This window comes from Thunnus thynnus, chromosome 1 (genome assembly GCF_963924715.1).
Source record: "Thunnus thynnus chromosome 1, fThuThy2.1, whole genome shotgun sequence".
In the NCBI taxonomy this organism is placed as follows: Eukaryota; Metazoa; Chordata; class Actinopteri; order Scombriformes; family Scombridae; genus Thunnus; species Thunnus thynnus.
In genome coordinates this window covers 27,159,677-27,172,379 of record NC_089517.1, presented here as the reverse complement: position 1 = coordinate 27,172,379, position 12,703 = coordinate 27,159,677, and the positions used below count along the sequence as shown (strand labels likewise).

Here is a 12,703-nt window from a genome sequence, read left to right as displayed (position 1 = left end):
GCGGACAGCCAAGAACAGCCTTTACTGTAATATATGACTCATTTTATCATTTCAACCCACAACCTTTAGAGTAAATCTGAGGGGTCATAAGATGATAAACAAGGTAGAAAAGCAGAAAAAAATATATTCATTCTACACAAAGGTAAATTGGCTTATTTTTCCCTTTCTTTTCCAATTTCCAAAGGGTTTACAAATGTAAATCGCTATATTAGTCAATATCACATAATAGAAGTTGGTGATTGCAGTTTGACCAAACCTTCATAAAAATATATTTTATGATTGTTCCATTTCAGCTGTTTCAAATGAACAATGATAAGTTTTTAAGAGGAACTAGAAAATGACTACTGATTGGAGCGAGAGTTGCTTTCATCAGGCACTAAATGTTTACTTACATGCTGTATGAATCTATACAATGAGTCAGACATAAATGCTTTGCCATAACAGACTAGTGTAGAGAGTAAAGCAGAGAACACACTGCCTCGGGGAAAATTATCACTCTGAAATGACAACAACTATCATTATTATGATAAAAGAAAGGGATTAGCGCCACATGTAAATGAAAGATTGTAATGCTTTTAGGTGCAGAGACAGTTCAGAATGCTTCACTACGGCAAACACCAAAATTAATTTTGTGTTATGTTCATTGCATTTGTGATGAGTAGTTTTTGCTTGCAGCTGCAATAAAGTTTAGCCCCCCTGAAAGGAAGAAAGTTCAACTGGGAATTAATTGAACAATAATAGGAAACCGAAGAGACAGAGACAGAAGACTATGACAGCTACAATTTATCATCCTTGCTAAGCCCTCACTTGTTTCAATTTCTCACACTGCACTGCCATGTAATGGACCTTTGATTATGCAATTATGGCCTGGTGGTGGCCCTCACTCTTTCCTTTTGTGTTTTTGCATTTCTTAAACTGGAACGGATAAGGAGAAGGAATGTGCTGCTGTGAGGAGCTTTAATTAATCCCTGTCACCTCTCCTCTTTACCTTGACCTACGTTCAGCTTTCAGTGAGATATATTACCATGGAAACACAATCCAGCAGTGAGATTTACTCTGAAACATTGATTTAATCTCTGTAACTATTTTATTTTAGACAAAGTAGATGACTCTCAGAGGGCAAGAGTCTGCCGGTGAAAGGCATTTATCAAGATATGATATGTATTTTATCTTAACAGTTAATTCCTTCTTTATTGTTAATAACTTCTTTCAGATGTTGTGTTAACATGTTCATGACTGTATCTGAAATGGTCCCTTGCTCAAATTCTCAACACTAAACACAACTGTGACAGCTTGCAGTGGTCAGTTACCAGTTTATTTGTTCATTAGCCATCATGGCTACTCTTACAGTCTAGCTCACAAGTTTTAAGTTGTCAAAGCAATAGTTCACATTTTAAGAAATACTGTACACTTAATTGCTTTTTTGCAGAGAGTCATCTGAAGAATGAAACCACTTTCATGTCTGTACATTAAATGCAAAGGTGCTGCCAGCAACCGTTAGCTTAGCTTAGCACAAATAGCAAGCCCAGCTCTGTCCAAAAGTAACACAATCTGATTATCCACACCTCATATCTTGTTTGTTTAAACCAGTACAATAACCATAGTGGGGAAAAAAATGACAATTCGCTGTTTCATGGGGGTTACGTGCTGGGCTAAAGGGATGTGGAGTCTCTGCCTGGCAACTGCTCTCAGCGAAGAAATAATTGGACCATGTAAAAAAAACCCAGCAAATTGACGTTTTTACTATTAAGGAATAACAAATGATAGTGTGTTAATTAGTGAACTTCAGAGCTGCTGGTAGGCAGATTTTGCCACCTTAGGACAGAGCCAGGCTAGCTGTTTGCCCTTGTTTCCAGTCTTTATGCTAAGCTAAGCTAACTGGCTATTGGCTCCAGCTTCATATTTACAGTACAGGCATGAGTGGTATCAATCTTCTTGTCTAACTCTCGGCAAGAAAGTAAATATGTGTATTTCCCAAAATGTAAAACCATCACTTTGAACTCATTCAGAAGTTTTATGCCTTCAAATGAGGAGCCCTAACTTCTACACCCCTTTTTGGATATTTGTGTGACAGGTCTCATGGCCTTTGTAACTTAAAAATGTACCACATTCACTATAATCCTCAGATGATTGCAGTTGTCAGACTTGAATTTTCTTGTTGTTTGCAGACATTCTTATGTTTCTCACTGTCAAAGAGAATATTGTTTGTCAAGTAGCTCAGCTGCCTGTGTCCTATCTCGTGAATCATGTCTTATGTAATAGCTTTTAGGATCTCACACAGCAGAGGCAACATCCAAACTGTGATTTTATACTTAACATTTTTCTATCATCTATGTCGATTTATTTCTCCCACATTTAGAACAATATTGGTGTTTTTTTGTTTTTGCCTTGTTGTGATCAACAATTGTTGTTTATCCGCCTATTCCACGTGTTTCTTTTCTTTTTTTCTTCTATCCTTACAAATGTGTCAGTGAATCTGGAGTTGCGTCGAGGTCCGACCACACCCCGGGGGGATGATCTTACACGGCTCTAATGGTTAAAGGTGGAGCGGCTTTGCGCGCAGGACGCACCGGATGCGGCCAAAGGAGCTGGACAGCAGGTGTCGGTGCACCTAATTTACAGTTCAGTTGCTTTCCTATTGAATCCAAACGAACCCTAACATCAACGGAGCTTTCTTCCTGCTGTGCTTTTTTAATACTTGGAGACTTGGATTCATTCTTCTTCCACTGCACATAAACGTAAGTTCATTTTTTCGCATATGCTCCCTGTAGTTCAAGAGGGAGGGAACATCATAGAAACAATTTCAATCTGGTTATAAGGGTACAAGTGGATAATATAACTGTGCGTAATTCAACACACCTTAATTAAGATTGCTTTGTTTGTTGCGAAACCAAAATGTTGTATTGAAATGATTAGACTGTATATGAAATCAGTCAAAGTATATGTGAGTGTGTAGTCTTTACACTGCAAGTCCTTTCTATGTTTCTGAAACAGGCACATCTACCAAATAAAATGCCATCTGTGGAGCAGGTTAACAGTTCTGAGAATATCCGGAGATAATTAATATCATTATTAGCCTAATGTTCCTGCAGACTATCCAGATATTCTTGACATAATGTGTCTGTATGAGCCCAGTGTCCGTATTATTTACTGCCTGTATAGCCAACACTTCTGACAGCTGCATCCAGATGCTCCGGACAGACCCTGAATTACAATGTCAGTGACATAATGTGTTGTTTCGTCTAATTATTTAACTAAAACGACGCTTATTTTCATCTCGGGTCAAAACTGGAAAACTATCAAAACCACCAAGGACCAAGAAATTGTGTGGAGAGAGAAACAGAGAGAGGAAGTGTGAGTGTTTGTGTATGTGTGTTTTCAAAGCTTTGTATCACCTGTTCATCCACAATTTCCTTTCTTGTCTAATTGCTCCTGTTTCATGGAATATAACATCGTGAGTAAATAAAATAGTAGCTGTTACATACAGTATGAGAGTCACTGATCCAGGTGGAACATCACTCAGTTTTCAACCCATGTGTTTCTATGGTCCTTTGATTTATGAAAGGTCTCAAAAAGTTTGTTTTTTGAAAATTTTGGTAGGTGTCACTCCGATATCCAGGTGGTCCGTGATGTGGTGTCTGTATTGACAGAAACTACAATAGTAACTGATAACACAGCGTCTGCCAACCAACATTTGCATACTTCTTTTATTATTATACTATTTGCATTTAAAATAAAATCAAATATAAGATTTTTGCTTGTTGCAGTTTATTGGGAAGAATTCAGCAATATTTAGAGCTCACATGGTGACCATGATTTTATTTCTCAAATCTTGTTGATTGAGATACAAATAATGCCATTAAATCTATTCATGAATTAAAAGAAAAAATAACAATTTAGTTTTTTTCTGTCTTTTCTGTTTTATTATGATTTTCAAGTGAAGAATTATGAACAACTCATTAGGTTTGTAGGCTAAATATTAGCACTTCTACATGTACTTCAGAAAAACATATAAGTTCATACCATGCATGTAAAATTAGCTAAATGTACTGTTTTCATATTTTTCATGTTCCTTACAGTTTGTTAGTCATCTTTCCACCTCACTGGATTGTAATACGAATGAGGCTTCCATATATGCATATTACTTCCTCTTGATGAGCCACTGTATTATTCATGGGATGTTTGTGTTTCTGTTGTAACACAAATGTGTTTAGATGATCTGCACCCACTTCATGGACTCTGACTCATCCATCTTGAACCTCTTTGATTTCTCTCTTTCTGCTTTACTCTTGTTACCAGCGCTGACCGTCATGGTGGATGAGCAGAATATTACTTCCTCTGCGTGCTTCAGCAAATGAACGCCACTCTCTGTAACTCTGCAGTGACCATGTATCACCTGACGACTGACTATGAACTTAACGCCAGCTGCAACTGCTCCTCGCCCCCCTACAACTGGACGACGGGGGGCAATGCCCTGCAGCTGCCCACTTTCACCACGGCAGCCAAAGTCCGAGTGATCATTACTTTCATTCTCTGTGGCATCTCAGCCTTTTGCAACCTGGCTGTGCTGTGGGCGGCGCACAGCGATGGCAAACGTAAATCCCATGTCAGGGTGCTGATAATCAACCTGACGGTGGCTGACCTGCTGGTGACCTTCATCGTGATGCCTGTGGATGCTGTGTGGAACATCACAGTCCAGTGGCTCGCTGGGGACTTTGCCTGCAGACTATTGATGTTTCTTAAGCTGCAAGCAATGTACTCCTGCGCCTTTGTCACTGTGGTGATCAGTTTGGATAGGCAGTCAGCCATCCTCAACCCCCTGGCTATCAATAAGGCCAGAAAGAGGAACAGAGTCATGCTGACTGTGGCGTGGGGTATGAGTGCTGTGCTGTCGGTCCCTCAGGTAAGGTCAGGTATCCAAACTGGCAACATGGGCCAGAGGTAAAGCACTGATTTTCATTAGATTAGACAGGTTTTCATTAAAACATATCCTGCCCATAAAGTGTTAACATGCACAGAGGAACATACTTCCTAAACACTTTTCAAAGTTTAACTTCAGTTTAAGCTGTTTAGAAGAATATTTTCCGTCCTGCAATTTACAATCTGTTCCATAAATAATCCTCTCCACAAATATAAAAACCTGCTAACAAAACAGTATGAGATATGTAGCTGCTAGTAAGCCCTCCCAGTGGAATGTTTTCTGTTAACATTCAAATGTATTAATCACCACAGACTACAATGAACAGTGGGAAGGGGCCACTTACACAAAGAAATGTCAAGCCATTTGAGATGGGTCTAACCTGACAGGGTGATAAGAGGAAGCTTAATTTGTTCTATTTTTGTCAACAAATCCCATGAAGAGAAAACAACAACAACAAGCCTTATATAGCTTATGTCTCTGTGGTATAAAATCGTTGTCTAAAAATAACTAAAACACATAGAAGAACCATATGTTTGCAATTTGGCTTTGTGTAATATTTTCCTTTATTACAATGAACTTGGCTGGTGAAGTTTATTCTTATAAACCATGTAAACATCCGAGGTTGGCAGCTTGGTCTAGACAGCAGTCAGATAAACCTGGCCTAATTCTGATCCAGGAAGGCCTGTATCCTGCAGGTTTTTATCTCTTCTGGGTTTAAGAGCATCAGGTGTGGCTCAGCTGGAAAGAAAGTGATGAGCTACAGCACACTGCCAGCACTAATAAGTTTATTAAAGCAAAAACATGTTCATAGACCTTCATCTGATTTTGCTCGTTTCCCACTAGGCAGGATTTTATGGTCTTAGAGGATTCATTGATTATTTATTGAATGTGATTTATTTGGCTTATGCTTGTACAATCCCAACAAAACATTCTGTAGGTCCATATAAGGAGAGCAGTCACAGAAAATAGCACTTACTGAAATCACAGAGCAGATGTGTTCGATGTTTTAATGTTAACCTGAAACCAATTAAGCGTCCATGTTCAGAGAGATGAAAACGCAGCACTGTTCTCCAAGAAAGAGGTTTCTAACCTTGGGGTCAGGACCCACCAAAGTGGGATCTGAGTTGTTATTACACAATTAATGGGAAAGGAAAGTAGATAAAAAAACACATTTGTAATGCATAAAATATTTGATAATTTTCCCACCAGATAGATTTAGGTTACATGTAGGTAGAGTGTTTGGACTATCACTGCCATTTATCCAGAATACTCATGCCTCTACAATTTATTCAAATCACACAATGTTAGAAATTAACATTACTCTTCAGCTGAACTGCTCATGTGCAGCCTGGGACGAGAAAATGAATGTAGACATAGCTTTGTTGGTCGTGAGTCATAAAGGTTGGGAACTACACTGCTTCTCTGAGAGACCTACAGTACGTCTGTGGTATGTTTAAACAGGGGGTGAGCTTCTTCTAAATACACAAATGAATGGTAGGGATTCTCTGTTAAAGGGTTGTTTCAGGAAGTTAAATGTAGTAAGCAGTTATCTTACAGGATAACATATTGTGTCACTTCTTCCCATTGGTATCTAGCCATACTGATAATTTTGGTTTTCTACACTAACAGCAGTTTTAAACAGTTTAAGTTTTAAATAGTCCCAATTAAAATGAATTCACTGTGAGGTGTGTGCATTATTCAGATTAAGATTGTTTCTAGAAAGACAGGTTGCTTTTGGAGTTTGAAGTGTTTGTGATTTAGTTCATTTCTGTAAGACATGTTAACTAAATTGACTGAAACTGGATGCTTCCTCATAAGCTTAAAAACGCTCCTCTGAATATTGTTAATTTCCCTCCTCAGATATTCCTTTTTCACAATGTGACCATCGTCCAACCCCAGAACTTCACTCAGTGCGCCACACAAGGAAGTTTTGTCAGTAAATGGGATGAAACGGCCTATAACATGTTCACTTTCTCCTGCCTGTTCCTGCTGCCACTGGTCATCATGATCACCTGTTACACCAGGATCTTCTTTGAGATCTCCAAGCGACTGAAAAAGGACGACTGTAAGTTCAGTCTGAGACTGACGCTCTGTGGATCTGTTTAAATCAATGATTAGCAATGATTAGCACTTCTATTGCAGCTGTTGCACAATATGTTTGACCCTTTTACACACATTGATAAAAGCTGGGCTGCATTTTAATGCTATTTTTCTTTTCAACCTACATAGATCTGTAGAGCATAAGTGAAAGGGTCAGTTCACCCAATTTACAACAGAGCATTTTCTCACTTCCTATGGTGGTATCTCTCAGTGCTGATCATTTTAGTTTTATTTGAGATTTTCGGATATCTCCCAATGAGATTTCTGCAACCATATAATGGATGTGACTGGAATCTTATTTTGCAGTGCTCACAGAATTAAAAAAATTACAATTACAATTTGAAAAGATTCAACATCTCTACCTAGTTATGATTATTCAGTGTAATCCACAGACCCCAATGTGCACAGTTTTCTTAGGAACTGCTGCTTTCTGTTGAAAAAACAATCCATAAACTGTTGACAGTGAAGTTCTGTGGATTATCGAGGAACAGAGACACTTTTCAAATGGCATTTTTAGAAATATCAGACAGATACAATCTGGCTGAATAAAACCAAAACTTTCTGCATGACTAGATTCCACCGAAGTGATTTTTTTTTTGTAATTTGGGTGAACCATCTTTCTTCCTTTGCTGCACTTACACCTGTTATTAGCCACGTTTTTAGCCAACAGGGTGGCTATAGGGATGGTAATTTTGGTTTGTTGGTCTGTCAGCCAACTACTTTGGTCCAGACTGAATTATCTCACCAACTAACGGATAGATTGCTATGAAATTTTGTACTGACATTCATGGTTCTCAGATGATGAATCCTAATGACTTTAACGATCTTATGACTATTCTAGTGCCACCATGAGTTTGATATTTTTTTTTTTTTAGTGAAATATCTTGACAACTATTGGATGGATTGCCACAAAATTTGGTACAGACATGTTCCCCGACCTGGCCCACATGTGGCCATCTGGTTCTGTTATGGCTGTCATTCCATGGCATATGTAGGCCAGGTGAAAGTGGGAGATATGGGTCACAACTGGGCCACATGTTGGTTGGAGGAGTTGCAAAAATTTTGGTGATTCCCTGACTTTTCATCTAGTGTCATCATTAGGTCTAAATCTTAATGTGTCCAATACTTTGGTTTATCACCAACGCCTACAAAACATATGACATTTCCGTCAGCTTCAGCCGTACTTTGTGGTTAGAGCTGATTAGCAAAAATTAGCAAGCTAACACACTTAACTAAGATAGCTTGTTAGCATTGTCAATTGTCATTGATGTTAGCATTTAGCTTAAAGCAATGCTATGCTTAAGAATGGCCTCACAGAGCTGCTAGCGTGTCTGTTGACTCTGATACTTTTATCTGTCCAAAAACGCAACACTGAAACACCAGTTATAGCTAACCTGATGCGACAGATGGTTTGTTACACAGAACTATCTGAGAAGTTGTCCTTGGAAACTGTTTGGAAAAGGGCAGGAACTTTAAAAAAATACTTGGCAGGTGAATGGATGAACCATCTGTCTATCACCGTCTATCAGTGTCTTACCTTGCAAGGCAGTTGGACTCAGAAGATCACAAGAGAATCCTCACAGGATGCTGACTGGTTTGGACGCAAGTGCATAACTTGAAGCTTGAGAAGATGGATTCTTGTGTGATCTTGCGAATCCAGCTGCCTTGCAAGGTAAAGTTATAGCAACAAATTTTGAAAACCTGTCCTAAACCTGAGGAATGGAGGATAATAATCTTTGTATAAAATCTAAATGCAAAAAATCAACAGTGCTACATTTTGCGCACATTAATGCATTAATATTTTTTTTGCCTTTTATAATATTTACTATGTTTTGTTCCTTTCTGTTCTGCTCCCAGTATCCTCAAACGAAGTGCATTTGCGGTGTTCGAAGAATAACATTCCCAGAGCACGGATGAGAACTCTGAAAATGAGCATTGTGATAGTTTTGTCTTTCATTATCTGCTGGACTCCATACTATCTGCTGGGCCTGTGGTACTGGTTCCTCCCTGATGACCTGGAAGGAAAGGTCTCCCACTCATTGACCCACATCCTGTTCATCTTTGGACTGGTCAACGCCTGCCTGGACCCAGTCATCTATGGTCTGTTCACCATTCGCTTTCGAAAGGGGCTCCGGAGGTATTACTGCAATCCTCCCGCGACATCTGATCTGGATAATAACACGGTAATAACTGGATCTTTCATCTGCGCCACCAACTCCTTCCCACTGAAGAGAGAGGTGAGCCCTGCCAGCCAGGAGAGGTTCATGTTGTGCAGTGATAATCACAGCAAAGCGGAGTCCATGTCGCCAAGAAGCAGCTTTTTAACAGCGGACAATGATGCAAAGAGTGATCCCAACCAGTCCAACCCTGATATTATCATATGAGGAGAATACAAGGTGGAGGCTCTCTGACAATTTTTACTACTGTTGAATAACTTTTTCATTTATTCTGTGTCTGACTGATGTGTGGGGTCCTCGATTCTTTAAATATATAATGTAAATAAATAATGTGTCACTATGGCTTACTTTACAAAACTTTACATGCCTCTGTACAAACCACAAAGACCAAAAATCATGACAGCCATTAATTGGAAAATACAGAACCTTAGATTTAGGGATTAGGGAACTTCATAAAGTAAATACACTTATTGTACTACATGGACATATCATACAAACATCAAACATGGACTTAACATGAGCGTCTGTTAACAAGGAATGTTAATTGTATGTGCTCTGTAAATTGTAATGTGGTTATCTTGAATTAAATGTATTCATCGTGACTCAGGGTATCTTGTCTGTATCCATTGTTGCTGTATCCAATTATCAGAGGTAAAAACCCTGTGGTGATACTTGTGAACACACAAATTCATGTTGCACAGCAATGCTGTGCAATTTCCGTTCAGATCTCATTAGTAAACGTGCTTCTATCTCCATTCTAACTTGTAATAGTAGGATCCTCAAGGCGACTGCTGCCTATAATCAGCGATGAGTCACAGTGTCCAAATGGAGAGGCCATTTCTACCCTGGAATTCTGACAAATTGTGACTAAGATAACAAATAACTTTCATCTTTTGTTCAGAACACATTTGAAACATGCAGGTTCGGGTGCAGTATAGCTGTATCATCTCATCCAGCCCTTAAGGTGATTAGAGGAACCTCAGATCCAGACAACTGGAGTATAATGTAATTTTAGAGGGAATTTATTAAAACCTAAAGTAATCACCTAATAAATATGGTTGGTTGAGCAACATTTATAATACACATATAGAAAAATTTGATTGGAATCATTGCGAAAATCACATAGCTGTATTTCACAGGGATTTATTTCAGCCCTGCAGGCCTTTTATGGAGGATTTACTAGGCCACTTTCCACAGTGGCTCTAAGCCATAACAATTTAAAACTGAAATAAGAAGCTGACCCATCTCACCCATGGTTCATTAATTTTCCCTGCATGTGATGAAATCCTTTCAGAATTTCAATAAAAATCAGCCAACAGACACACGGAAATGGTCCTGATTTTAAATATGATCATAGACAAACTATTTCCAATTAATTCCAACCAATGATTATTCTTATTACCGTTAGTCAATCAATTATTAATGGTTTGGTCTATAAATAGCTAAAAGTCCAAAATCTCAAAGATATTCGATTACTATCATAGAGGACTTAGAAAATAGAGAAAACAGATATAATATTCACACTTGAGAGGCAAAAAGGGGATTTTTCAATTTTTGCTTAGTGATTAATTGATTGTCAAAATTGTTGCTGATTTATTTTCTGTCAGTCAACTAATGAGGAGATGACAAGATTGATTTCACTCTCATGTATGTACAGTAAATATGAAGCTTTATATTTACAGTACAAGCAGGAGAGTGGTGTAGGTCTTCCCATCAAACTCTTGGCAAGTGAAATTTCCCAAAATGTTTAAAGTAAACTAAAAAAAACCAACTAGAACTATTACCTTAATCAACTTTATTATATTGTTTTAGTACGTCTTAATCTTTATGTTACAAAAAAGCTCAAAGTTTAACTGTTCAACAGTTGAACGCTCCAAAAGTTAGTAAATAGACAATTGAGTTTACATTATTTTCCTACATATGTTGTACAAAAAATTCAAGAATGAACTTCCATACTCAAATGATTAGACTTTCATTTGGCTTTACATGGTATAAAGAATCAGAAAAGCAAATCCCTGCCACTGTCATTTATGCTCATTTATTCATGTTTTGTTTGTATCTTTTGCCAATGAAAAGCTGTTTATCCCAGGAAGATAAATAAATGAGACTAATATTACAGCAAATTGGACGTCTCTGGTGAAAGGGAAACATGTAATGTGATTTTTAAGCTGAAAGTGATGAGCATAGTTTTATTTCATCCTGCTGAAAAAGAAAATGCTGATGATGCAACAATGTCACAAGTAACTCACTAAAGAACATCAATACACAAAATGCTGAAAAAAATCAACAACAGCGCAAACAGTGATGAGGATTAATGAAAGCCTCTGCCTCCCTGTAGGTGCTTAGCTTGATTTAAGAGGCCATTGCTGTCTTGTTTTTACTGACTGATTCTTTTTTCGGGACAAAAGTGATATTGACAGTAACACCTGCCAAGCTCTTTGAAAAGAGCACCTGCACTTTCATTACTCTCTAATGACGTGTGGCTCTATGGCAACAACCCCCAGTCAAGCTTTTCAGATATTCAAATGAGGTTTTCAAGCAAAAAGTAAAATCAGTATCAGTTCCCTTTCATAGAGACACCGCAGTATGACCTGATACATTCTGGCCTTAAACCAGTTTAAGGGAGCAAATCAGAAATAATTCTACAGCCCTACATTGCTGATTGGCTATAGACGAGCAATATGTGCTCTGCTAGATAGAGGGATCTTCTGACTCTGTGAGCCCATCTCACCTATTTATTATCTAATTTGCTGTTAGCCTGGTACTCAATAAGTATGGACATTATTTAGAAGCTGATTATGCAGCCTTGTGTTCGAATGCATCAGCGTGCTAGAGTTGGACTAAATCTTTTTTTCTGTTTTTCTGTTTTAACACAAAGAACCACCTAAACCAGTGGTTCTCAAACTTTTTTTGAGAACCCATCTGATAAGTGTCATTGTGTTATTTATGGATGGAATTATAGTGAAAATAAATTATTCCCCTTTTTGCTGGGGACCCCCTTGAACCCCCTCAAGGACCCCTGAGGGTCCCGGACCCCACTTTGAGAACCATTGGCTTAAACTATACTGAAACTTTCACAGTACAGACAATCAAAGTCCCTAAATTGGTATTTTTGGTTTAAGATTGCATGACAGAATATAACATTTTAATTTCAAAGACATTTATAACATGCACTTTAAGCTAAATTTCTGAACCATGTCCTTTCGTTTTTTGTGTACTCTGACATTAATGTTTGACATATGAAACATTCAAGGAACCCTAACCCAAAGGCGACAAAATGCCAACGTACCATGTCTGAGTTTGGCTGACTCATAATCAACATGATATACAGCCATCCATTTAAAATACATATTAGAGATTTGCCTTCTGGCTCCACACTTATGAAAATGTTTCCTAATTCACAATAAAAGAGTTACAAAATCAGTCTCTTATCTGTGGTAAGACAGTTTCAGAAGCAATCCCATGTTATTTAGAAAACCTCACTGAAAATCATATTATGTTGTAA

At 38.1% G+C, this 12,703-nt stretch overlaps 1 protein-coding gene across 1 annotated transcript; it reads left to right on the top strand.

Moving 5' to 3' along the window:
* Window positions 1-2,160: 2,160 nt before the first annotated feature.
* LOC137185588 (putative gonadotropin-releasing hormone II receptor) lies at window positions 2,161-9,800 on the top strand. Its single transcript, XM_067593792.1, has 4 exons — window positions 2,161-2,738; window positions 4,300-4,903; window positions 6,782-6,986; window positions 8,879-9,800. The coding sequence occupies exons 2-4, from the start codon at window positions 4,355-4,357 to the stop codon at window positions 9,403-9,405; spliced, it is 1,281 nt and encodes a 426-aa protein (XP_067449893.1). The 5' UTR covers window positions 2,161-2,738; window positions 4,300-4,354; the 3' UTR covers window positions 9,406-9,800.
* Window positions 9,801-12,703: the final 2,903 nt, after the last annotated feature.

What these genes read in the sequence shown, in the direction of transcription:
- LOC137185588 (XM_067593792.1), top strand. Translation starts at nt 4,355, where the DNA reads ATGAACGCCACTCTCTGTAACTCTGCAGTGACCATGTATCACCTGACG. An exon ending in CTGTGCTGTCGGTCCCTCAG is followed by an intron (nt 4,904 to 6,781) that starts GTAAGGTCAGGT and finishes TTCCCTCCTCAG; the next exon opens with ATATTCCTTTTTCACAATGT. An exon ending in GCGACTGAAAAAGGACGACT is followed by an intron (nt 6,987 to 8,878) that starts GTAAGTTCAGTC and finishes TTCTGCTCCCAG; the next exon opens with TATCCTCAAACGAAGTGCAT.